At 43.3% G+C, this 26,303-nt stretch overlaps 1 protein-coding gene across 1 annotated transcript; it reads left to right on the forward strand.

The window, feature by feature from the left end:
• The first annotated feature begins 20,717 nt into the window (after positions 1–20,717).
• On the forward strand, positions 20,718–24,179 carry LOC134448278 (carcinoembryonic antigen-related cell adhesion molecule 8-like). The gene is made up of 4 exons (XM_063197972.1): positions 20,718–21,021; positions 22,719–22,994; positions 23,497–23,617; positions 23,717–24,179. The coding sequence occupies exons 1-4, from the start codon at positions 20,949–20,951 to the stop codon at positions 23,745–23,747; spliced, it is 501 nt and encodes a 166-aa protein (XP_063054042.1). The 5' UTR covers positions 20,718–20,948; the 3' UTR covers positions 23,748–24,179.
• The last annotated feature ends 2,124 nt before the right edge of the window (positions 24,180–26,303 follow it).

Consider the following 26,303-nt stretch of genomic DNA (forward strand, 5'->3'; position numbering starts at 1 on the left):
CAAATATGATGTCTCACAAACAATGTATAGCCTACTTCCATGATATCTGTTAATCAACTAGCCTATGGAAAGCAATACTACATGACAATGTAAAAACGTAACTACAGCCAAACTTCCGGTAGCACGGTTTGTAACGAAAACACAAAACAGAACTGAACACCACCACTCAGCACGAAACGGCCACGTTGTATGCGGAAAAGTGCCTTAAGGCACTACAATACAATAAGTTAGCTGATTAGGAATCAGTATATAGAGTACTGTAGCTAAATGAGCAAAATCATACCATTGTAGAGCAACTTGGGCACAATCCCTGATGCTGAGCAAAAAAAATGACCTTTTGTAAAAACAAGTTTGCGCACTCCTTTGGTTTTTTTCCTCTTTAAGTTATGTTTTTCTTTTCATTCATTCACTGGTATGATATGATGACGTTTCGACCGTCGATGGTATTCAGTAGCCTACAATTGATTTTGTTTAATCAAGAATATAATCACAACGTTTTTGTGATGTCAAGCTGAACTGGGTAGAAAGGCCTACTACCCCTTGCATTTGCGACCAAATGCTTAGGTCTGCAAACATCTATGTATGATTGTACTGTATGTATTGTTGATCAAATAACTCTACTAAGAGCTTGTGATCTGTCCTGTGGATTATTAAATTAGCTCAGTGTTGACCCTGATGTGCTTTTGCTCTTACTGTAGGCTTCAGCTCAACCACCACGTATAGGCAGAGATCAGATGAAGAGGGACTGATCGCCCATCAAGGACTATCTTTTGCCTTAAACACTTCTGCATGACTGCACCAGTATGTTTGGGTTTGCAGTTGCACATAATGTCTCATATGAAATGTAGGTTTAGCAGCATTGTTTTAATGTGACAGAGTGCAAAGAAAGAAACATGGGAATCACATTGTACAATAAATTCAAGCATCTAAGCATTTAATTGATTTAAAGATGCATAATTGTTATAGATTACTCAATTTTAAATGTACAGACCTGTTTATGTAGACCTTGACTCTTTAACTTCATTTCAGGTGTACATGAATTAAGATGCTATTTGAGATTGATATTTCACCAGCATTTTTATTCAAATTGCTCTTTAAGTAAAAAATGTGTTTAGTTTTCCTTGTGTAGGCTATTAAAGGAGAAATCCGGTGTGAAATGGCTTAGTGTTAAAGCATGATGCTTAGTGCTAACTTGTTCCATATACCTCACCTGCTTAAATCCCTATTCAGATAGCCAGCGCTAGTTGGTCGATGCTAACCTTTCCCTTTTGCAGCGAGACTGTCTTAAGCACTAGCACTTAAGAAGCCATCGTTATAAATCTGTATTTTCCATCCATTTACTAAGTTCAAAGTTACTCACACTGGATTTCTCCTTTAATGACCTTTGCTAGGTCCACTTGTGTAAGCCATAAAACTGTAGATATGTGCATCATAAAAACTTTATTGTTTGCGATGTATACAATTATGTTGATATAATTAACAAGAGGTGTTATTTCCATCATCAAAGAAAACTCACATTTTTCTTCAGTATGTGTACCAATCATTGCACAACAAAAACTTTCATATTTTCACATTTAAACACAATTTAGTTGAGCCCAAGTTCTTTACTATAACATCACTAATGATGTGTCCATTTGCAAAAGTAGCCTAGATGTATTTCCACAGGATTTCTAGCAGCTTGAAGCAGTTCGATAATGATGTGGACCAAATTTTCGAATCAGTGTCCAAGGGAGAGGCAGGTCAGAAGCTGCACATGGCGACAATCAGGGCTGAACTGGCATTTCCTGATGAGCCTCTGCACCCTTGTGGGCCCCTATTTTCAGAAATGTTAAAACAAATTAAAAAGAAAAAATCTACATTTTTGAAAATAGGGGCCCACGACAATGCAGGAGCCCACCGGGAAATGCCTGCTATGCCAGGTGGCCAGTGAGGCAGGCCGGTCAGTCAGTTCTGTCCCACATTATGAAGGGCCCCTTTAAGCCAAAAGTGCCCGGGCCCTATTTCTCCCCCAGACCAGCCCTGACGACAATTATTGTGACAATGGAGAGCCAACACAGTGTAAAGGATTAAAAATATGTATAAGTGCTAAGACAATAATCTACATTCCAAGCAGATAATGTATCAATTAATCATCCAGTGGTCTAGATATAATATACACACATGTAAGAGCCATATTGAGAAATGCATTTCATTTGGAAATTAAGAATTATTATTTACATATATACAGTGGAATTGTTATTTTCTAAGAATATTATTTTGATACACCATGTGTAAATTCACGAAGAAAGAAATGTTATTTAATTCATAAATGGATAGGAGAGTGTTTCGTCACTAATGTGTAATGTGCGCGAGATGCAGTAGTATATAAAGCGTGACATGCGTCATTTGTCATTCAGAAGGTCGGGTGGTGGTGATACAGTTTTCTGACCGTCAGCGCACGTCAGCGCACGGCACATGGACATTTAGAACAAGAAAGAACCACCGACCAGTTAAGCTTTACCACTTAAGAACAGACAACGAATTCCTTTGTTTTTATATCTTTTATTTGTAAGTAAACTTTTTAAACTTAAGGATCCTGTGTCGGAAGATTTGTCGCGTCAGACTCGTTGCTTATTCACCCGCTCCTCAGGTGGCATACATTATCAGAAGGAGTTGCCACTACATAAAGTCAGAAAACTTCGCCTGAAAGTCAGAAAACTTCGCCTGGAAGCCAAAAACTTCGCCTGGAAGTCAAGAAAACGTCCACAGAGGGTCAGAGGACTTCGAAAGAAGGACAGAGAAGTTAACTGGAACAGCAGAAAGGCTTCAGTGGAAGAGAGATTCCATACGGAGCCGTTGGAAGGAGAGCGAAAGTTGAGAGGAAAAGTTTGGAGAGGTGAGCTGTGGCTTAGGCTAATCCGTCCATTGAAATTGCCTGTGTTAGCCTGCTGATGCTACCTAGCTTAGCTGCAATTGCTAAATGCTGAGTCACTTGCTCTAGCGAGCTGAAGTCATGCAGTGAGAACGTGATGTCTCGTGCTCGTTCATTCACGGATGTTTAAACCCATCTACTGCTAAGATAATTTCTGCACTCTGAAGAATTTGAAAGACATAAGCATTTGATGTTGAAAAAGTTCGACTGTTTGGACAAATTGCTTGTGAATTGTGCACTAATTAATGAAGATGGCTGACAATTTAGAGAATGACCAAATGCCCACCAATGATGGCGCCAAGAGGGCACCCAAGCCCACTGAAAAGGCATTACAAGACAAACTGCATAGGCTGATTGGAACTAGAAAGGGAAAATTCAGCAAGCTCACAACTAAAATGAACGAAATAGATGAGCTCATACAAAATAATGGAGAGGTATACAGAATACAGGATCTTTTGCAAAGTGATGTGTGCTTCATGCATAAAGAAATAGAAGACATTAATGACGCCATAATTCCATTACTGGATGAGGAAACACGGAAAACTGATCAGGAATGGTTCAGTAACAAAGTAATTGCTGTAAATGAATATATGGAGAAATCTTTGGACTGGGTCAGTCGCCAGCGACAAAAAATAGAACATGGGCCAGAAACACATTCAGAGGTTTCACTGCAAGATGACATAAATGCCAGTGATAGCATTTCACAAGTCAATTTACAAGATTGCAGACGCAAAGTAAAAGATGGCGCAGCCTCAAATGTTTCAAGAAGATCCTCAGGGAGCTCAATGTCAACTGTGCGTGCCAAAGAGCAAGCAGAACATGCAGCGCTTTTAGAAAGAGCAGCTGCAATGGAGGAAATGCAAGCCTTGGAGCTTGAAGAAGCGAGGCTAAAGGCTAGAAAAGAGAAGTTGGAAATGGAAAGAAAGCTTGCAGAGTCAACTGCGAAATTGAAAGTGTTACAGTCATATGAAGATGGGATGAACAGCTATGTCTCCAGAGCATCGTCTAAACACAAAGTGAAGAAGGAGGAGGAAAAAGATTATAGTCTGCCACATTCAGTTGGCAGAGTAGCACAGAGCGCTGGTCTTGGTGTACGCCAGCAAGTTGGTAGCAACCAAAGACAAGCTACAAGACAAATGAATGATGACAAAGACCTCCATCAGGTGTTACAGAGACAAAGTGTCATCACAGAGATGCTAGTTAAGCAGCATAACCTGTCAAGCTTACCGCGTAAAGATGTTCCGGTGTTTAAAGGTGACCCGCTCACTTTCAAGTCGTTCATAAGGTCATTTGAACACGCTGTTGAGAGCAAAGCTGACACCTATGAAGATGTGTTCTACTACCTGGAGCAGTACACCAGTGGGGAAGCGCAGGAGCTAGTCCGTAGCTGTGAGCATATGCCAGCTGAAAAGGGCTACAAGGAAGCCAGAAGGCTACTGAAGAAACACTACGGCAATGAGCTAAAGATAGCTAACGCTTACATGGAGAAAGCATTGAATTGGCCTAGCATCAAGCAAGAAGATGGCAAAGCACTCAATGCTTACGCGCTATTCCTGACGGGCTGTAAGAACACAATGGGAGACTTGGAGTTCATGGAAGAAATGGACAACCCCACTAATATGCGAGCTGTCCTGTCTAAGCTTCCTTATAAAATGCGTGAGAGGTGGAGAGTGATTGCTTTTGAAATTGAAGAGAAGGGAAAGGGACGTGCAAGATTCTCAGCCCTGGTTGACTTCATTGATCGCCAGGCGAAGATCGTCACAAACCCCCTATTCGGAAGTGTGTCAGAGCCTCATGCAACGAAGGAAGGAAAGAACAAAAAGGATTTCCAATTCAAGAAAAGTAGTCCAAAGGGAAATAGCAGTTTTGCTACAGGAGTTGAAGCTCCACAAGAAGAAAAAGAACAAAATGCGACAGTAAAGAAAGCTGCTGTAGCTTTGCAGAAGCCTTGTGTCTACTGCCAAAACAATCACACACTAGCCGAGTGCAGAAAAATTAGAGAGCAACCACTCCAGAAAAGATTGGACTTTCTCAAGTCCAAAGGTCTGTGCTTCGGATGTCTGTTCCCAGGACACCTCAGCAAAGAGTGCAAAAAGAAAGCAAAGTGTCAAATCTGCTCACTAAGACATCCAGATCTGTTGCACATGGAAAAGAGAGAGGACAGTGCGCCTGCTGACCAGAAAAAGAGAGACAGCACGCCTACTGAAAGAAAGAAAGAAGACAGCTCTGAGAGTGAGGAAATCTCTAGTGCATGCATGTCTGATGAAGCTTGTGCCTATATTGGGGCCGGAAGGAAATGTGCATTAGCCGTTCTGCCTGTCAAGGTCAAATCGAAGAAGAGTGATAGATATGTGACAACGTATGCATTTATGGACCCTGGCAGCACCGCATGCTTTTGCACTGAGGACCTGCAACGAAAGCTGAAGCTCAAGGGCAGACGAACGCAAATCCGTCTCAACACCATGGGCTGTAGCAGGGCAGATGACAGCAAAGTCCTGAACACGGTTGCCCTGTCAGACTTGGAAGTGTGTGGTGTGGAGGAAGATGTTTACATAGACCTGCCCAGGGTATTCACCCACGACTTCATTCCAGTGCATGAAGAGAACATACCTAAGCAGGAAGACATTGCGTGTTGGCCTTACCTGAAAGACGTGTCTCTGCCTCAGATCAACGCTGAGGTCGGCCTGCTCATAGGCACCAACGTCCCGAAGGCCATGGAGCCACGGCAGGTGATTCATAGTGAAGGAGACGGTCCGTACGCGGTGCAAAGTGCCTTAGGATGGACGTTATATGGATCACTACGAAGTCTGAAGATGGAGAGTGAGACCGATGAGAGCCACACAGTCAATCGTCTGTCAGTAGTGGAAATAGAACAGTTGCTGAGACAGCAGTACGACGCAGACTTCCCAGAGCGTGACTGTGAAGAGAAAGAAGAAAGGTCACAAGAAGACCACAAGTTCATGTCTCTGGTGAGCAGCTCTGCTAGATTGGTGGATGGGCATTACTGTGTGAGCCTGCCATTGAAAGATGAGGCGATCAAAATGCCAAACAATCGCGGTATTGCAGAACAGCGCGCCAACAGCCTGAAAAAGAAGTTGAAAAGACACGCAAGCTTCCATGAGGACTACAAGACGTTCATGAAGGATGTCATTGACTGTGGATATGCTGTCAAGGTCCCCAAGGAGCAGCTGCAGCGTGATGATGGCAGGGTGTGGTACATTCCCCACCACGGGGTGTACCACCCCAAGAAGAACAAGATCCGTGTAGTGTTTGATTGTACAGCAACGTATAGAGGAGTGTCTCTTAACGAGCAGTTGCTGCAAGGCCCGAACCTTACCAATACACTGATTGGCGTTCTAGTCAGATTCCGTCAAGAACCCGTGGCATTGATGGCAGATGTCAAAGCCATGTTCTATCAGGTTAAAGTGCCTGAAGAGGATGCAGATCTTCTACGTTTCCTGTGGTGGCCGGAGGGCAACCTGAGTGAAGACCTGGAAGAATACAGAATGACCGTTCACCTTTTCGGTGCTACGTCTTCACCCAGTTGCTCATCTTACGCCTTGAGGAAAACGGCCGAGGACAACCGAGGAACAACAAGCCCAGAAGCAGCTGACACAGTTCTCTGCAACTTTTACGTAGATGACTGCTTGAAGTCAGTCCCCACGCATGCTCAAGCCATTCAGCTCGTGAAGGACCTGAGAGCACTGTGCGCCTTGGGTGGCTTTCAGTTGACGAAGTGGGTCAGTTCCAGTCAGGCTGTTCTGTCGACCATCCCCCAAGAAGATTGTGCAACTGGTACGAAAGACTTGGACTTAAGCCACAACATTCCTCCCATGGAGCGCGCCTTGGGCATCCAATGGTGCACCATCTCAGACAGTTTCAAGTTTGAACTGAATGTTCCCGACCGGCCTATGACGAGGCGTGGGATTCTGTCTGTAGTCAGCGCATTGTACGACCCTCTAGGATTCTTGGCGCCAGTTATCCTGCCCGCGAAGCAAATCCTAAGGTCCCTGTGTGACGAAAAGTGTGGCTGGGATCAAGAAATCAAGGACTGTCATGTACGCAGATGGCAAGAATGGTTGACAGAGATGAATCTGTTGGAAGGATTCACAGTGAGAAGATGTGTGAAGCCAGCAGCCTTTGGACCTGTGCAGTCAGCACAATTACACCATTTTGCTGACGCATCAGAGACTGGCTACGGCACCGCTACCTACCTGCTCATGTCAAACCAGGCTGGGGAGAGGTGTTGCACTCTTTTGATGGGAAAAGCAAGGGTAGCCCCTTTGAAACGTGTCACAATCCCACGGCTGGAACTGACGGCAGCAGTGGTGGCTGTGAAGATGGACCAGATGTTGCGACGCGAACTGCAGGTGCCACTCCAAGATTCCATCTTTTGGACCGACAGCACCACAGTTTTGAGATACATTGCAAATGAACACAGTCGCTTCAAAACGTTTGTCGCAAACAGGGTCACAGTGATCAGAGAGCACAGCCTTCCATCCCAGTGGCATTATGTAAAGTCCGAAGACAACCCTGCAGACCAGGTGTCAAGGGGAATGAAAGTGAAGAATTTCATTGAAAGAAAGACTTGGTTGCAAGGCCCAAGTTTGCTCCTGAGGCCTCAGGAAGAGTGGCCTGACTTGCCTTTCGCGAAAGACCAACCCCAAGATGACCCTGAGGTCAAGTCCTGTGCTGTGAAGGTTGAAGAGGAGGGACAGGAGAAGGTGATGGCTCTCAGTAAGCTCATTGAGTATTACTCTGATTGGACAAGGCTGAGAAGGGCAGTGGCGTGGCTTTCCAAGCTGAAGCAATTGCTGCTGCACCTACGAACAGAGAGAAAGATTTTCATGGACAAAATCAAGCAGTCTGAGAGCCAGACAAACCAGCAAGAGCAGCTGGCAACGGAGCACATGAGAAAGTTTAAGCTGACACTTCAGCCTGCGTCGCTCACCATAGAAGATCTGGAAGAGGCTGAGGACGAGCTGATAAGGGTTAGTCAGCAACTAACTTACCCAAAAGAAATTGAAGCTCTACGAACAAGTGGACATGTGAGAAAGAGTAGTCCAATATACCAATTGGATCCCTTCCTGAAAGATGGCATCGTGCGAGTTGGTGGGCGTCTCTCCAAGCTGTCGATGCCAGAAGAGACAAAGCATCCCGCAATTCTCAACAAGAAATCCACGATCGCTACTCTCATCCTGCGGAACGTCCATGAGGAAATTGGACATTGCGGACGTAACTACATGCTGGTCAAGCTGCGCACCAGGTATTGGATACCTCAAGTGAGTTCAGCAATCAGGCGCATAATCTACAAATGCACTGTCTGCAGAAGGCGCAAAAGTAGACCAGGAGAGCAGAAAATGGCAGATCTGCCATTGGATCGAATCACACCAGATCAGCCTCCGTTTACTAACGTAGGAGTGGATTTTTTCGGGCCTTTTGAGGTCAAGAGGGGACGAAGCCATGTGAAGAGGTACGGCGTACTCTTTACCTGCCTCACCACAAGGGCTGTCCACATCGAGATTGCCCATAGTCTGGACACAGACTCTTGCATTAATGCGCTCCGTCGCTTTACATGCAGAAGAGGTCAAGCCAAGATCATGCGGTCAGATAATGGGACCAATCTCGTAGCTGCTGAGAGAGAGCTACGTGAAGCTCTCCAAGACTTGAACCAAAGTCGAATTGCTAATGCAATGATTGAGAAAGGAGTCAACTGGATCTTCAATGCCCCCACAGCTTCCCATCACGGTGGTGTGTGGGAAAGACAGATACGCACAGTACGCAAGATCCTGAACTCCATTGTCAGACAACAGTCACTGGACGATGAGAGTCTACTTACCGTCATGTGTGAGGTGGAGTCTATCATGAACAACAGGCCTCTCACCCTGGCATCAGACGACCCCAGTGATCTCGATGTCTTGACACCGAACCACTTACTTTTTCTGAGAGCACGACCCAGCATTCCTCCTGGAATCTTCTCCCGGGATGACCAGTATGCTCGACGGCGGTGGCGACAGGTGCAATATATTGCAGACCTGTTTTGGACCAGGTGGGTCAAAGAGTACCTACCAACCCTCCAGAATCGGCAACGGTGGTCAAGACCCAAGAGGAACTTCCAAGAGGGAGATGTCGTCTTGATAGTGGACGACACTGCGCCGCGCAACTCCTGGCTAATGGGCCGGGTCATCAAGACCTTGCCTGATGCGAAAGGTGTGGTAAGGCGAGCTGTTGTGCAGACGAAGACTAGTCAGCTCGACAGACCAGTGAGTAAGCTTTGTTTATTACTAGAGTCGACTTGAAGACTCCAAGGACTATACTGGACTGAGTTGATTCTTTGAGTTTCATGTTTAAGTTCATGATTAAGAAATCACACTTAAGATTAATCTCATATTTCATATTTGATGGCTCTTTTGTAATTTAAAGTTTGGTAATTGTTCAGCCCATAGCGTTAACAATTAGGGGCCGGAAATGTAAGAGCCATATTGAGAAATGCATTTCATTTGGAAATTAAGAATTATTATTTACATATATACAGTGGAATTGTTATTTTCTAAGAATATTATTTTGATACACCATGTGTAAATTCACGAAGAAAGAAATGTTATTTAATTCATAAATGGATAGGAGAGTGTTTCGTCACTAATGTGTAATGTGCGCGAGATGCAGTAGTATATAAAGCGTGACATGCGTCATTTGTCATTCAGAAGGTCGGGTGGTGGTGATACAGTTTTCTGACCGTCAGCGCACGTCAGCGCACGGCACATGGACATTTAGAACAAGAAAGAACCACCGACCAGTTAAGCTTTACCACTTAAGAACAGACAACGAATTCCTTTGTTTTTATATCTTTTATTTGTAAGTAAACTTTTTAAACTTAAGGATCCTGTGTCGGAAGATTTGTCGCGTCAGACTCGTTGCTTATTCACCCGCTCCTCAGGTGGCATACATTATCAGAAGGAGTTGCCACTACAACACACGTCACTGTTTTCTGTCTGAAACGGATAGTAGCCACTATGTTCCTTCAAAATGGAACTTGTTTTGACATCACACAATAAAGTAGGCTAATGACTGAACAATCTCGATGGAATGGCACTCAATGGCTCCATGTCCAGTTAGCCAATGAAAGATCAGCAAAATTTGTCGATTTGACCGGGGCCATAGTGTTCATATCTATTGGATGACACCAGAGCTGTAGATCACGGACTGCACACTTGGACCGGATATACCAGTGGGTGAGGGTGGAGCTGGAGTGTGTAGGGGTGGAGCTGGAGCCTACCAGGAAGAGCAGAGTACACAGTTAGACAGGTCATGACCATTATAACACTGAGCAGCCTTATCACTTCCAGCAAGGGGCTCACTATGGCAGGCATAACAGCTTAATCGCCACTCTCTACGGAATGACGCACGATCATCATTTATTGACCATAAACATATCAATGGTCTGAGCAGTCTCAGATGTAGGTTTTCATGACCAAGCATAGGCCTACTACCTTGAAAGTGGAAAATCTTTGTAATTCTTGAGAATCCTGCCAGGCATTTTTAAATGTGCCTTTCCTAGTCTTGCAGTAGGCCTATTTGGGCTTCCCTTTCTCACTGCATCTGTTCTTAGGAATTTACCTGGCTATTGGAACCGTGAGGGAATGGCTACGAGCTCTGTGGTGTTGTGTTCGACCAGTACTCCTTCAATAATGTGTGCCCTGCATCGACCTTGGGCGTCCACGGTTCCAACGACAGCAGTCACGGTTTGAATTTCCACGGTTTCTATCGTCAACCCTTGGGCAGGCCGCATTGCTCTGAAAATAGAGACGTATTATAAATGACAAATGGCATCTCTTGCAGCCTTCAAGACACAACTAAAGACCTTCCTCTTTCGAGAGTATAGTTATAATGCTTGAGCTGGCCTTGCCCCAGGACAAACTCCTGACATGATGTTTAGTTTAGTTTAGTTTGTGTGTGTGTGTTTGTGTGTGTGTGTACTCGTTATTTACTCTTTATTAAAAAAAAACTAACCCCTCTTTGCAACTGCACTTGTTGTTCTGTATATATCCTGTGCACTTTGTATTTGCTTGTGATGTTGGCTTGATTATGTCCTCTTTTGAAAGTCGCTTTAGTTTTAAAGCGTCTGCCAAATGCAATGTAATGTGATGTAATGTAATGTAATAATAACAGTTGAAATTAGAAGCACTCAGAGAGCGCAGACGTCCGACAAGGAATCTGTTTGATTTGACTTTGTTACACCCTAAGTCGTTCTGTCTTCTTTTTGTGGAGTTAGAAACTGGAATGTTTTGCCCTGTCTCACAATTTAATTTGTGGTCACTAGGGTCGTCTATTCATAGACCAGCAATGGTGAAGAATCTTTAAAAAGCTCCTGGTTCCGGTTCGTGATCCGGATCACCACCAGACTAAAATCACTTGTTCCTTGGGTCATTACTAACAACTCCGTTCATACGTTTTTGAGTTATCCTGCTGACAGACAGACAAACAAACAATCAGACAGACAAATCAACACGACCGAAAAAGTGATAATAAGTAAGGGTTAACGTTCGGCGAGAAGGTCGCTACCGTGGAATAGCAGCACGACAGAGAGAATCTTTAGACCCCGACGCGGAGCGGAGGGGTCTTGTTCTCTCTGAAGTGCTGCTATTCCACAAAGCGACCGACTCGCCGAAAGTTAACCCGCTTATTATATGGATATACTTAAATGATTCACACATGCGGGGACATTTCTTTAGACCTATTTAATGTTAAGATTGTTGCTGCGCAAAACAAAACAGTGCCGTTGTGTGGAACACCGCTAGGCAACAGCTAGGTAGGCTAGCCAGGACAACAGGTGTTGTCTATCACAGCAGCTGATTAGAGTGACAAAAGACCGGACCCCCTGCGGAGTGATATGAAACATTCGCTTTAGCCACTGACTTGTATACAAGCCAGTGGCTTTAGCAGTGAACGTCTTGTTGCCATTGACAGCGGTAGCCAGGACAACGGGTGCTGTCTATCACAGAAGCTGATTAGAGTCTTGTTGAAAAGTCGCTTTAGCAGTGAAAAGTCTTGTTGCCATTGACAGCGGTCTGTTATAGACCAACCCGTCCGTTATCGAAAAATAACAGACGTCCGAACGTTGGGGAGCCCCGTTGAAATGAATGGAGCATTCGACAGATGACGTCACAACCATATAATAATATGTTATAATAACCCAATAACCCTAACAATAATAATAAATGTACTTCTATTTGATAATGGCCTCAAAATGTGATAAGCAGAGTGATTGTTATGTACCTGGCTTGGTGATCAGACCGCTGTATCATCAAAGATGGTTCGGCCTGCAAAGAAGTTTTGGTTTGTTTAACACTGAATAAGAGGCTTGCTTGGCTAGCATGTTTTCACTAAACATCCAGTGACAGGCTGTCCACAATTTGGTATAACAATAGGCCCTACTAGTATAACAATTATATATAGCGTAATCGTTGTATACAAGGAAGTTCTGTGACAGAAAGGTGACATCCAATAGAAATATTATTTTTGAAGCCTTCTACCACACCTCATTCGGGCAGGTGCTTTTGATATCGACAGGGTCAGTGTTACCAAGAAATTGTTCCACTGCACTGCCCTTATTTGCAAAGTTTACTGCAAGATAAGATAACAACTTGATGATGGTCTGTTGAGCGGAACATTGCAATAGACTTTGCAAAGTTGCATGATGATGGTCTTGACAGCAATAAACGTTGCAAATGAGAACAGGGCCTTTTCTCTGTAGCACTACCCAATTGGAATGTGAAACCGGAATGAGACTATCAAGTCATTATACTGATTCGAGAAGGACATTTAAGCCCAACACATGTAGTCAAGGGTCAAGGATCAAGAGCAGATTGGGTGATTAATGTAGTTTAGAGCAGTGTCCAGTGATGGGCAAAATGGATTCATTAGTGATAATCCAGTCCCACATTTTCCAATTGACTTGATTTAACCTGTCCAATTCAGCCAGGTGATTGGCTGGTAGAATGATCAGCTGGTTGAAACAAGGTCCTTTGGAATAGGCCTATGTGGCACCTAATTGGGTTCTTTCTAATATGTGCACTCCTGTCCTCCCTTGCTCACTTGCCTCCTTATGGCCTCACTTATGACGTCACTGACAACAGAATTGTATTTCAATATCTCGCAAAAGCTCAATAATGTCATTTTCTCATTTGCAAGTGGGATGGCGAATGAAGAAAAGTCCCCCAAAAGTTGTTGTGGCTAGGTTGACAGCGGGGAAACTTGATTCTTTTCTCCACGGAGGCAGGGCATCAGCGAGACACGAGGCCACTACCACAGGCCACAAGGATGGGAGTCTGCATGTTGGAATGAACCCATTGTAATGAATCCATTTGCCCATCACAGTTCCCAACCAGTATGTGCACACTGTGGTAAGTGAAGAAACGTTATTATAACAAAATAAAAAAATGTTTTCAGATTAGCAAAGAGACAGTGATATAGAGCTCAATTTGGGTACTCGTGATTTGACAAAAACCTGTTAAGACACAGCGATATACAGTAAATTTGCTGTTAATGGAAATGACCAGTGCATTAAAGGGCCTGTATTATGTCATAGTTTTGTAGTACTATGGTAGTTAACTTTTCAATGACTATTACAGTGCTCCACTGGTGGAACGCCGTGCATTATGGGGCTACGGAGTCCGCGCAATAGAAAAGGTTGGGAAACAGGTGTGACTTACCCTTGCAGTTCTCTTTTTACTGCAAAAGAACCAGATATTACCCACATGTCACTTCACTGTCCTGATGTCACATGTCAACATCTGAGATATTACTCAACAGACAAAATTGCAGCTTTCTTCAAATGTTGATCACAATATCAAAATACACAATCATAAATAGGGTATTAATTTGGTTCCGAATAATATAAAAAGGATTGAAAATGTATCACCACGAATGAATGAGTGATTGAATGGAATGAATGAGTGAATGAATGGATGAATGAATGGATGAATGAATGGATGGATGGATGGATGGATGGATGGATGGATGGATGGATGAATGAATGAATGGATGGATGGATGAATGAATGAATTTCTTTACACACCATCATCTATCTTTCAATTACATTAGACATAGAAAGTTTAACAGCATGGAGAAAAGGGTCCCGAGAAAAGGGTCCCCAAGCGAAGAGAAGCTTATATAATGGGATCAATGCAAAAAGAACAACATCACTGGATGTTAATGCCACAGTCACACAATATGGTGCCTGGTCTACAAAACAATGCCATGACTGGAGATAATTATTTTAAAAGACGATGGCCAACTCACCGTTTCTTTCTCAGACATATGCAACCTCCCACCAATGCAGCTAATAGGAATACAACTCCTACTGCTATGCCCGCTATCGCACCGACAGACAGACCATCTCCACCAGCTGATCCTGTGAAGACAGAAACATAACATCTCATTCTCATCTCATTCAATTACACATCAACATAACATCTACTGTATCTCATGATGAATGAAAATTAGACGTACCAAATACGGTCAGAGTCGTTTCTAAGAAGGGAATGAATCCGCTAGATATATTCAGAGTGTACCTCCCAGTGTCATTGAGAACAAGCTGTCTAAGCTCCAATGTGGCTGTTGACATGTCACAAGATGCTCTGCCAAAATAATCTGGCTCTATGACCAGAGCACCAAGAGTATTCAAACTACATATCTTTGCGGTTTCAAAATACCATGACCACATTTGAGGTAGTGGTGATGGTGGGTTGACGACCCTGAATTCCACGCTGCCCCCCACTGTTCCATCCAGAGGTCCATTCAGTGTTGGGCCATTTTGGCATGAACACAGACCTGAGGGAGAACCAAGAAATTTTGAAAATATGATTAGCTTTCAAAAGAGTTCAGTATGTGCAGGCAGAGTGCATATTTTAAAAAAAGAAAACAAATTCAATACAGTTACTTCAACTTGCATGATTCAGTGAATATTGAAATAACCTACAATTTACTCTGTCCCATAGAGTACACAGTAAAAAAACGCTTTCAATTCAAAGTTGATTTAACGCCATGTTGCATGGATTTGGTCCCAGAGTACTCTGTAAGTGAAATAACACTGCCTATTTATAAAAGTGTCCATGAAGAGATCTACTTATTAGTGTACTTATTAGTGAAATAACACTGCATATTTTACTCTATAAAAGTGTCCATGAAGAGATAGTCTACTTATTACTGTTATGAAAACTCATCACATCTCCTCATCTTGTAAAGAACTATGCCACAACTCTTAATTATGCAACAGGAAAAACGTAAATTCATGCCTCCTACCAATTGTTGTCAACACCCCCAAGAGAGCATATGAATCCATTAAGCACACGAGGTACACTGAGAGGAGAGTTGCCTATGCGAAGAATGAACTCAGAACTTACCTGAACTCAAAGATATGCTGCCCTTTGTCCTTAAAGATAAAAAGCAGGAAATGTAAAAAGATTGGGGCTCTATGACCCTATGTTGTCTTGAAGATGGATTTGATGGTGCAGATAAATAGTCTATTATTTAAAAATATAATTGTGTAACAATGTTTATAGAAAGTGTAAAATTAAAGGCTAAAATAGATGTTGGCTATGTTTCTTTTGGAGCGTGGACGGGGACTTGTGGCTTAAACAGGCCTTCACTGACCTCTGGTGAATGCAAAAAGGAATTGCAAGTCATCTAAAGATGTATGCGAAGTCAACATGTTTAGCTTTTTTCGCCATTTAGACAGAGAGGCAACCCGGGTCGTCTACAAAACTCTCTGGAAGGAGTTTTCAGACTTATGCATTTTCAGACCCCAATGGCGCAGTTGCCGTGTAAATGACACTTCTCAATATTTTGTCATTTTCATCCACAATCGTTCTCTTATAAACAGCCTCTTAGACATGGTGCCGCACAAAAATGCCTAGGCCTTTTAAAGGAGCACTCCTGCCAATTTCAGTATGCTGTTGTATTGCTCACGTTACCCCTGACTTGTCAGTACCCAGTGCATGTTTTGGCTCAGCCCTTTCCGAGATATGAGTTATTCTAATGGGGGCAGCTTTTGTTTACATTTTAAAAAATCTTGACATAGGCCTTCTCCAAATATTTTCCCAAAAGGTTATCGCTGTTTGCTAATTGTCTGCTGATGTTGCATAAACTTTTGGATCTTTTTGAGAATAAATCAAAGTGTTTTCTTGAAATGTAAACAAACACCTGCCTCCATTACAATTACCAGGATCTCGGAAAAGGCTGAAGAAGAGATCTCAGGTACTGACAAGTCCAGGGTAGAGTGAGTATTACAACTGCATGTTGAAATTGGTTGGAGAAGATATCCTTTAATGTCTGAATTGACAAATTATCCTGTTTTAAAAGTCAGTTTGTTTTGTCCCTTTTTTGGTGGTGTCTGACTGCTCTCTGATGCTTATGTTTGTGTGACCAAATCCAGAAATCCAAGACAGGCAAGATTATGTGGTAAAAAAAATATTTTGCGTTTAATTTGTTAATGGTTTCATTTACAAAGTAAACTAAAATAAAATACAATTTAATCCTTTAGCCGTTAAAGAATAAAGACAGACAGGGTAGGCCACACCTCCTCCAGACAGCCTCCCAATTTATAGACATCTGTACATCTTCACGTCTAGGAGGCACAGACTCACCTAATAAAAAATAAAGCCCATCAGGGAAACTCCAACTCCCATTGTCATTGTGACACAGCACTCAAGTATTCAATGTACACTGCGCAACGAAATTACATTTTATGCCTCACCCGTGCAAGGCGGTAGCCCCCAATGGCACCCCAAGGGAGCAGTGTGGTGGGACGGTAACATTCTCAGGGTACCTCAGTCATGGAGGAGAATGGGGGAGAGCACTGGTTAATTAGTCCCCCTCCCGCCACCAACCTGGCAGGTCGAGAGTAGAAACAGAACACCGGCAACCTTTGGGCTACAGGTCACCCTAACCACTTACCCACAACTGATGCAGGTATTACAGTAAGAAACAGGTAAATAAATGAATAAATAAATGGGAAAGGCCCCTACAGTGTCCCAGTCCAACCCTGTCCTAGCCGTAAGAAAGTGTGCATACTTTCAGCTAGAAGAGAGGGTGTGGATGAATAAGAGTGCATGGATGATTGACTAAACCAAAAATCCTCTCGACTTTCAAAGCTAAAGAGACAACATCAGCTATGCAATACATAAACAAAAAACTCCCCATGCCATATCATGCCAATGATGCCAAGCCTTATCCTGTCACGCCTTGTTCAGGGGCGGATCTAGCCATTTTGCGGCCCTAGGTGAAAGATAAACATGGGGCCCTCAAAAGTCATTAGATATAAAGGCTACATAAAATGTGTTTTGTCTCATTTGTATTTTCGATTACTTTACATAAGTGACAAATTAAGATCAAGCCTACTTTTTTGTGTGTTTACCGCTACTGTTATGACAGGTGGGGCCCCCATGGAGGTCAGATTTGATCAGGGCCCAAGGCAATTGCTTAGGTTTGCCTAATGGAAAGTCCGCCTCTGGCCTTGTTTACACTTTCATCAAACGCGTGCTCTGAAAATGTACGAGAGGAAATGGGAAACCTGTCGCACAACTTCTGTGTCCTGTCGGTAAGACAGGATATGGCTTTCCATTATTGCACAATAATTCAAAATAAAAGAAGCTCTCAGCAGCACTGACAAGCAGTCTCCAAGGCTACCAGAGAGAAAGAGAGAGAGAGAAGATGGCTTTGATTCCACACATGATTCTGGCTGCTGCGCTACTAACAGGTATGCCTATGGATGATGACTTAAGTGTGATAATTAAGCTATTTACATTTACATTGCATTTGGCGCTTTTATCCAAAGTGACTTACAGTTATATACATGGTATATTAGTTACAGTCCTTGGAGCAATGTTGGGGTTAGGTGCCTCGTAATTTAGTCAAGGATGGATAGATGTGTAGGGAGAGGTAAGGGTGGCATTCAAACCTGCAACCCTCTGATCTTACGTCCACCTCCCTAAACATAGGCCACGGCTGACCTCATTTGACTGTCTGATATGGGATTGAATTGGGTTGTCCTTGTAGAGATAGGTGCTCTTGTTGATGATGATAATGACAGTGAGAATAATATTAGGGCCTATATGACACTACTACACTGACTTTTACAAAAAATGATAATTTTAATTTAATATATAATAAATTATTCAACTATTTGGCAAACACTTGAGATGCTTAATATAATGCACCTTGAATCAAACCTTTCAGTGTGGTTCAGACAGCAGACATTTTTTTTTTTTTACTATAGCCATCCAATTATCATACATGGATCAAATGGTGGTATTCAGATGATGGGTTTGCACTGTAAACAAACTGACTCATCAATGCATGATTCACCAGTTAATAGGCTACACTGAACAATATGCACTAAATTCAGAAACATGTTGTAATCATAGAGGTTGTGTAGAAGACCATTGGTTCTTAACGCATATATATAGAGTACATGTAATTCAAATAATGGTGGGCCTCTGAATTATAATTATAATTATTATGAGTAGTAGTATTATTAGTATATATTATTATATAATTTGTATAGCGCTTTTGTAGACACTCAAAGATGCTTTATAGAATATAATAACATAAAAACAAAGCACATTATGAACGTATACAAAGACATACAGAGACTCAACAAAAGTACACAAAACAACAAAACAACCAAAGTAGACTGCAGTGGAAGGTTTTACATTACAGGTATATCCATAATGGTGATATGGAGCTGCTGCCCACTCCACTCCTACTACTCCTACTACTAAACTCCTAGTGTCTCTCAACAACAGGCTTGGCCTGTCCTGGCCACAGCAACACGATCGCTGACTCACCGGTGGACCCCGCACCCTTGTGGGTCCCTATTTTCAAAAAATAAATAAAATAAAATAAAGTAGTGGTGTGGGGCCCACCAGGAAATGCCCGCTATGTGAGATGGCCAGTCCAGCCCTGCATAGTGGCGATATGGAGCAGTCTACACCACTCCTACAATACTGCTCCTCCCACTAAACCCCTAGTGTCTCTCAACAGGCTTTCTAGACACTCAAAGATGCTTTATAGAACATAATAACATCAAAACATAGCCCTTATGAACATATACAAAGACATACAGAGATTCAACAAAAGTACAACAACAAAACAACCAAAGTAGGCTGCAGTGGAAGGTTTTAGTGATGATATGGAGCTGTCTAGTACTCAACTCCTACCACTCCTACTACTAATAGTGTATCTCAACAACAGGCTTGGCCTGTCCTGGCCACGGCAACCCGATAGCTGTGGGTGAGACCTGGAAGATCAGGCCACCCATCCAACTGCCGGCTCCTCTGACGGAGGTGGAGTGGAGGTTCCAGGGGAACGTCGTGGTGTCCCACCAGGGTGGCATCGACGCCTTCGGGACCGGCTACTCGGGTCGCGTTCGTGTGGACGCCACCACGAGTGCTCTGGAACTGCGGAAGCTGACTCTGGAGGACAATGGGAAGTATACGGTCACCATGAAGACTGCCGACGGCTCTCAGAACACCTGGGAGGGCACCTTAGCTGTCCTGAGTGAGTGCAACACTATCATGGCCGTAACTACCATTGAGGACACAGAGGTCATGTCCTCTGTATTTTTTTTCAGTAATATAAAATGTATCTATGATGAAAATCCATATATGGTCAACAATGATAAATTCAGTCTGTATATGCCACCCCTGTTTATCCTCAAGGCAGGGATTAATGAAAATAAACTTAAAGGGACAGTTTGGTCAATTTCAACATGCAGTTGTAATGCTCACACTACCCTGGACTTGTCAATGCCTGAGATTTTTTTTTCTTCTTCTTCAGCTGTTTCTGAGATCCTGGTCATTGTAATGGGGGCAGCTCTTTGTTTACATTTCAAAAAAACATTTTTATTTTTTCCAAAAACATCCAAAAGGTTATAAAACATCAGCAGACAACTAGCAAGCAGCAGTACCTTTTGGGAAAATATTTGGAGTTGGCCTACCTTTCATTTTTTAAAAATGTAAACAAACGCTGCCCCCATTAGAATTGCTCATATCTCGGAAAGGGCTGAGCCGAAAAATGTGGCATCACCAGGTACTGACAAGTCAAGGGTTGCGTGAGCAATACAACTGCATGTTGAAATTGACCAAACTGTCCCTTTAAGATTTGACTGAAGTGTTTGAAGCATTCTAAATGTACGGTATGCAGTACAGCAGGCAGTATTTGACCCCGGCATTTGAAAATGTCTGGTTACGGCCACATTTTTGGACAGTTTCCAAGATGACATCTAAAAAAAAACCCATGGGACAATTTGCAGCAATAGTGAACTAGACATAGGAATGAACATGTAAGTGCTCATGTGATCATGGATGTGACCGCAACTTGCGAGTTCGAGGTGAGGTTGATCACTGACTGACTGCCAATATTATTTGGAGGGGATGTTCTTTATCAGCCAGCAGTACAATTAAAGCGGATTGATTCAGTAGTGGGGTTTTTTCCCCTAAAAAAATCAGTGTTATTTATTATCATATATATATTTTTTAATTGTGTTTTATCCACGTGAGTCAGGAGGCGGGCTGCATGTGGCACTGCCCCCCGGGCCTCCAGTTGCCCATCCCTGGTATACACTGTACTGTATGTGCATGCGTGCATGTGTGTGAGAGAAGAAATGTGTGTGAAAGCATGTTAACAGTCGCCACGTTACAAGAAAAAAATAACCTTTGTAATCTTCGATTCTAAAGAGTTGCACTAACTCATGATGCGAGCAGTGTACAGAAGATCAGAAAAAAACATGTGATGAAGTGTTATAGACTCATACCTTTCTTTTGTTGCTTTTTTCGTCACAACAGTCCCTATCTCTGTGGCGATACAGGCTAGCACCACTGAAGTTCTCGAGTTTCAGACCGTAACGGTCAACTGCACCGTGTCAGGCTCTCGCATCAAGGGCAAGCTGACAGGGAACGGCGGACCTCTCACCAGTGAGTCAGGCAGCCTAAAAGGCTCAGTCGTCATTACCACACATCCAACGGCAAGGCGGGACATGGAGACCTTTGTTTGTGAGGGAAGCAATGATCTGGGAGCCACCTTCACAAATCTGGATATCAAAGTTCACTGTGAGTATACTGTAGCCTAGGCTACATTGGTGAAAGACGTTTATTTGGGCTCAGACGTCAGGTGGAGTTACGGCATTCAATGCCCATAGACAGGGCCGCTGACAGCTTTCACTGGGCCCAGGACAAAGTCAACTGAAAGGGCCCCCTACCCAGTACATACAATGTAATGGGCACCCAATTCTGGGTCCCCTATGTCCCTGGGCCCGGGACATCATACCCCTTTGTCCCCCTCTGTCGGTGGGCTTGCCCATACATTAATTAGTGATTTATGGTTGATATGCTGCTTAGATAGTCCGCGAAAAACAAACAAACAAAAACTAAAAAACACACACACACAAACACTACCTCCTATACGACCCCACTTTAATGATCTGGGAGGAGCCACCTTTGCACGTCTGGATGTCAAAGTTCAATGTGAGTATACTGTACGTACGTACGTAGCCTTCAAGCTGCATGAACCTAGGTTGTCTTTGCCATAACCGAATGTCAGGCCAACAGTCATGAAATGTTTATGATATGGACATAATGTTTATGACACGTACATAACTGTGCCATGATACTGTTATGACACTGTAATGACATGCATATGACACCGGCGTCAAGAAAAGTGCAACCCAAAGAAAGTCTGTGTATATAAACTGGGGCAACAGACGTTTCAGGCTGAGCCCATTTTCAGTGTCCTATTTAACAGTAGAGGTTCAGAAGATTCAAAACACTGCCACAGATTTCTTCCAAACAATTCACTAAATCACAAGTTACCTGGACCCCCGGAAGGGATTGGGCCAGGAATTTCAATGGTGGCCCTGTGTTTGTGTGTGTGTGTGTGTGTGTGTGTGTGTGTGTGTGTGTGTGTGTGTGTGTGTGTGTGTGTGTGTGTGTGTGTGTGTGTGTGTGTGTGTGTGTCTGACTGTCTGTCTGTCTGTCTGTCTGTCTGCAGTTCTGTCTCGCCTGAGGGTGGCGCCAAACACACAACATTACATGCCTCAGGCATTGGCAAGGGGGGCAGGTTGCCATCTGATTGTCTTGCCAGTAACAAGTCAAGTCAAGTCAGCTTTTATTGTCACTTTCTTCATGTGCACAAGTCATACAAGGAAAATGAAATTACGAGAGGTCGAAACGTCATTATGCTTGCCAGTGAATAAAAAGAAAAAAATAACTTGAAGAAGTTTTACACAAAACATGTATTACACAAAACGTTACTTTTTTGTTCAGCACCAGGGATTGTGCCCAACTTTCTCTACAAGTTGCCTCTATACCACGTCAAGACATAGACATACACAAGACTGACATTTTACAGACTGATATAAAGTGCAAGACTGGACTGTCAGGACAGGTAACAGTGGTGGACTGATAACAATATGTGAATAGTGACCTGTGATGAGATCACAGGAAGAAGACGGAATATACATTTCACAGGCCAGTTTGTCTGCCTGTTTAGCACAATAAGCTCACAGAAACATGACACTGCCACACAGGGCAGCTGACAGGGGGGGACAAAGGGGTATGTTGTCCCGGGCCCAGAGAGTTAGGAGGCCCAGGATTGGGTCTCCCATTACATTGTATGTATTGCGTAGGGGGCCCTTTCAGATAACTTTGTCTAGGGCCCAGCAAAAGCTGTCAGCGGCCCTGCTGACACATCTGAAGTAACTCTGATGAGCCGTTGATGCAATGTGGGCTTTTTTGGTTTATCTTACTAGATGGGCCTGATGATGACACCGCCGTGATGGCCACACCCAAAGGCCCGTCGTACCGCACCGGCTCTGACGTGGTTCTGCGCTGCTCGTCCGTGTCCAGCCCCGCCGCCCAGATCCAGTGGGCTCGGAATGGCACCCTGATGGGCAGGGAGGAGCCAGAGCTCAAACTGGAGAATGTTCAGCCCAGTCAGAGCGGGGGCTACAGCTGCTGGGCTAAAAACACCAAGACTGGCAAGAATGTGCAGTCGAAACCCCTATACATAAGAGTGTCACAGACAGGTAAGATTTTATACATTATTTTTGTGGGCTTTTGCCTTTATTTGTGTGATAGAACAGTGAAGATATTGAATATTCTAACCACAATACATCAAACTGGCAAAGTGTGCATGCCCACTGCCTAGCAAAAGCAGCGCTGCTTCATCACGATCGTGCCCATTGACAGGTAGCGAGTGGGAGAGAGAGACGGGAAGGGTCAGCAAACCCGGGCCTGGAATTGAACCCGGGTCACCAGTGTAACAGCGCAGTGCCCTACCATTTGAGCCACGGCAGGGCCAGACTTTTTACATTATTTACATCAGTGGGACAACTGACACAAAGTTGTATTGCTCATTTACCTAAAACACTGTTTCAATACCAACTGTAGGCATGTATTTTCACTCTAGGCCTTACTGTAATAGACTAGCCTGACTTACGCCCTCTGGCTGCGTTCACCTTCTGGCCTCTGGCTGCGAGCGTTTCCTTCCTCACAACGCAGTCAGCAGCCGTTGTATTGTCTTCCCAGGCTTGAGCGATGGAGACATTGCCGGCATAGTGATTGGGTCAGTGCTGGCTGTAGTCGCCTTGATTGCCATTTTGCTGCTTGTATTGGGATTCAGGTGCCAGCCATCAAAAGGATTCTACAGGTATATTCAGTTTAAACACTCCTAATGTTTACGTTTGAATGGTCGATTTGCATTTATGGAATAGCTCTGGGGATGCTAATTCTGCTCTGTATTCAACAGGAAAACTTCTACTGAAACTGACTCACCTTGAGTTGAGTGTGGATGAAGGACCATATGGCTGTACCTTATAGACTTTTAAATCAAGACTACAGAATTTTCTTTGAGAATTTGTATTTCTCACAACAAGAATTACAGGTTATTGTTCTTTTTTTTCTTCTTTAAGTTATGAAGGATTTGGACATGCCTCTATCTCATTACACTGTAGCTATTTGTTTCATGGGGGACCAAGAAGACCAATATGGGGACCATGTATGATGCAGACTCCAATCACTTTGGTTACCACACCCAGTAATTCTTTACAGAATATTTCTCTTTAAAAGGTCATCATTTTATTTTTTTAGTTGAATAGAGTTCAGATGCAAAACCCCCTAATGCCATTTCTGAAGACCTGCACTTCTATATTTTTAGAGAACCCCGTTGTTGGTTTGGTTTACATTCATGTACTTGATAATACATATCAATAGTTATATAACATAAATAAAATAAAAAATATGCAATTTTGATAGCTTTGTATTAAATAAAAATGAGTTAAGATTATTTTCTGAAAAGGTACTTAGGGGGTTTTGCATCTGAACTCTTCGTTTATTTGCGCTATTTTTTAGGTGCTTTTGGACTGTTATTATGACAGGAGACTGTGAGTGGAAACAGAGGGAACTGAGTGGGAGTAGAAGATGGCGGGTCGGGCTGGGAACCCGGGGCCTTTAGGGTGCTGCGCTACAGCAGCACCTCATTTGCACTACTGTTTATTGAAAATACTGTATGTCTGATGTATTTGTACTGTTTTGTATATACTATAATGTGAATGAATAAACAATTTGTAAAGTAAAGTAGATTTTTGTCCAATAAGAATGAATTCAAAGCCCATGGCTGATTGGTTCGCAGAAAGGGAATAGCAAATACTTCTGTCAACAAGATAATGGCCAGTTTACGTATAATGACTGAGAAGGTGTTAATGAAAAATATAACAAATCTTTACATCAGTCACATATGTTTCCCTGAAGTGTAGTAAGGTGTAGTGATGCCACAGCAGGGGTTCTATTCTACAAAGCTGGTTCAGGATAAGTGAAGGTTAAGTTAAGAGGTAAATCATCTAATACAGGGGTGTCAAACTCAGGCCCGGCGGCCAAATTTGGTCCGCAGAGCCATTTTATTTGGCCCGCGAGAATTTCAAATATGTATTTCAGTTGGCCCATTTGATCTATAATGGGTCTATATTATAGTCTGTGTATGCGAAATATTTTAAAATTAAATATTGAGTTTGGCCCTCGACTTCGTTACAGATTTTGATTTTGGCCCTCGGTTAATTTGAGTTTGACACCCCTGATCTAATAGAAGTCCTCATTTTCTTAAAAACTCTATATTAGATGATTTACCGCTTAACTTAACCTTAACTTATCCTGAACCAGGTTTGTAGTATTAGCCCAATGTGTTGTGAAATCACTATAATGACTGGCTGCAGGCTTGCAGCCGGGTCAGTGGTGACGTCATCACTGACCTGCTCCGGGACAGTGTCGACCTCACACGCGATGAAGTGGACGATGTGGCAGGTTCGCGTCCCCGAGGGGGAGTTCTGTTACTTTGGCAACTGAGATAGCAAGCTTGCACTGCACACAATGTGTTTTTATTATTAGTATTATTATTATTATTCTTTTCTTATGTAGGCCTATGCCTACATCGTCTTTCAGAAAAAGAAAAAAAAAAGGCCTCGGCTATCTTTGACAGACGGCCACGTCATGTGTCGTTAATCTTTAACTTTAATTAACCCAAGGAAATGGCTCTGGTCTAGATATTTTCCATACACCACCGGCAACATTATAATGCTAGGAATGTGGCAGAAGCATGATAACACAACTCGTGCCCCTCGGGTACGCGAACCTGCCACATCGTCCACTTCATCGCTATCCCAAAGAAAAGCAACTCACGGGATTAACTCGCTGAGCTACAACACCGCTTAACTGATTAGTGTTGCCTTCCAAATTTCAACCACCAGCTAAGAGGTGTTGGCCTGTTTTAATGTTCCACGTGATACTCTGTTAGTTGGCCTTTCGTTTCTTTCCCGGCACACACTACAGTTATAACATTACGTGGTGTATCAATAAACCACGAAAAATGCCATATAACCTCGGCTACTCGAACAAAACAAATGTTACAGAGTACAGACAGCCTTTCAGCGAAACAAGCCTTTAGCAAACTGAAGGGCGACTACTCCACGCAACGTGTTGCACATGCGCAGAGCGGGGACACAGACCACAAAACATAACATTCGACATTAAGCAACATTATAGGCCTACGTGTTGAAAACATGTCTTCTCAATTTAAAGTCTGAATTTCAAAAGACGAGACCGAGGATCGGATTGTTTACATTGTAGCTTGATGCTTGTAGGCCCACAGACTGTCGTGTGGCTCACGTGTGACGTCAACTCTGTCCCGCAGTTCAGTGGTGACGTCACCACTGACCCGGCTGCAAGCCTGCAGCCAGACCCCTCTCTGAAATCAAAGAACGTCTATAACAAGCCCTGAAACTCTGTTGCTGTATGGGAAACAGTCAATAGGGGGCGTTTTGAGTCACGTCCGCCATTCTGGGGTG

The sequence above is a fragment of the Engraulis encrasicolus genome, chromosome 5 (genome assembly GCF_034702125.1).
Source record: "Engraulis encrasicolus isolate BLACKSEA-1 chromosome 5, IST_EnEncr_1.0, whole genome shotgun sequence".
Lineage (NCBI taxonomy): Eukaryota > Metazoa > Chordata > Actinopteri > Clupeiformes > Engraulidae > Engraulis > Engraulis encrasicolus.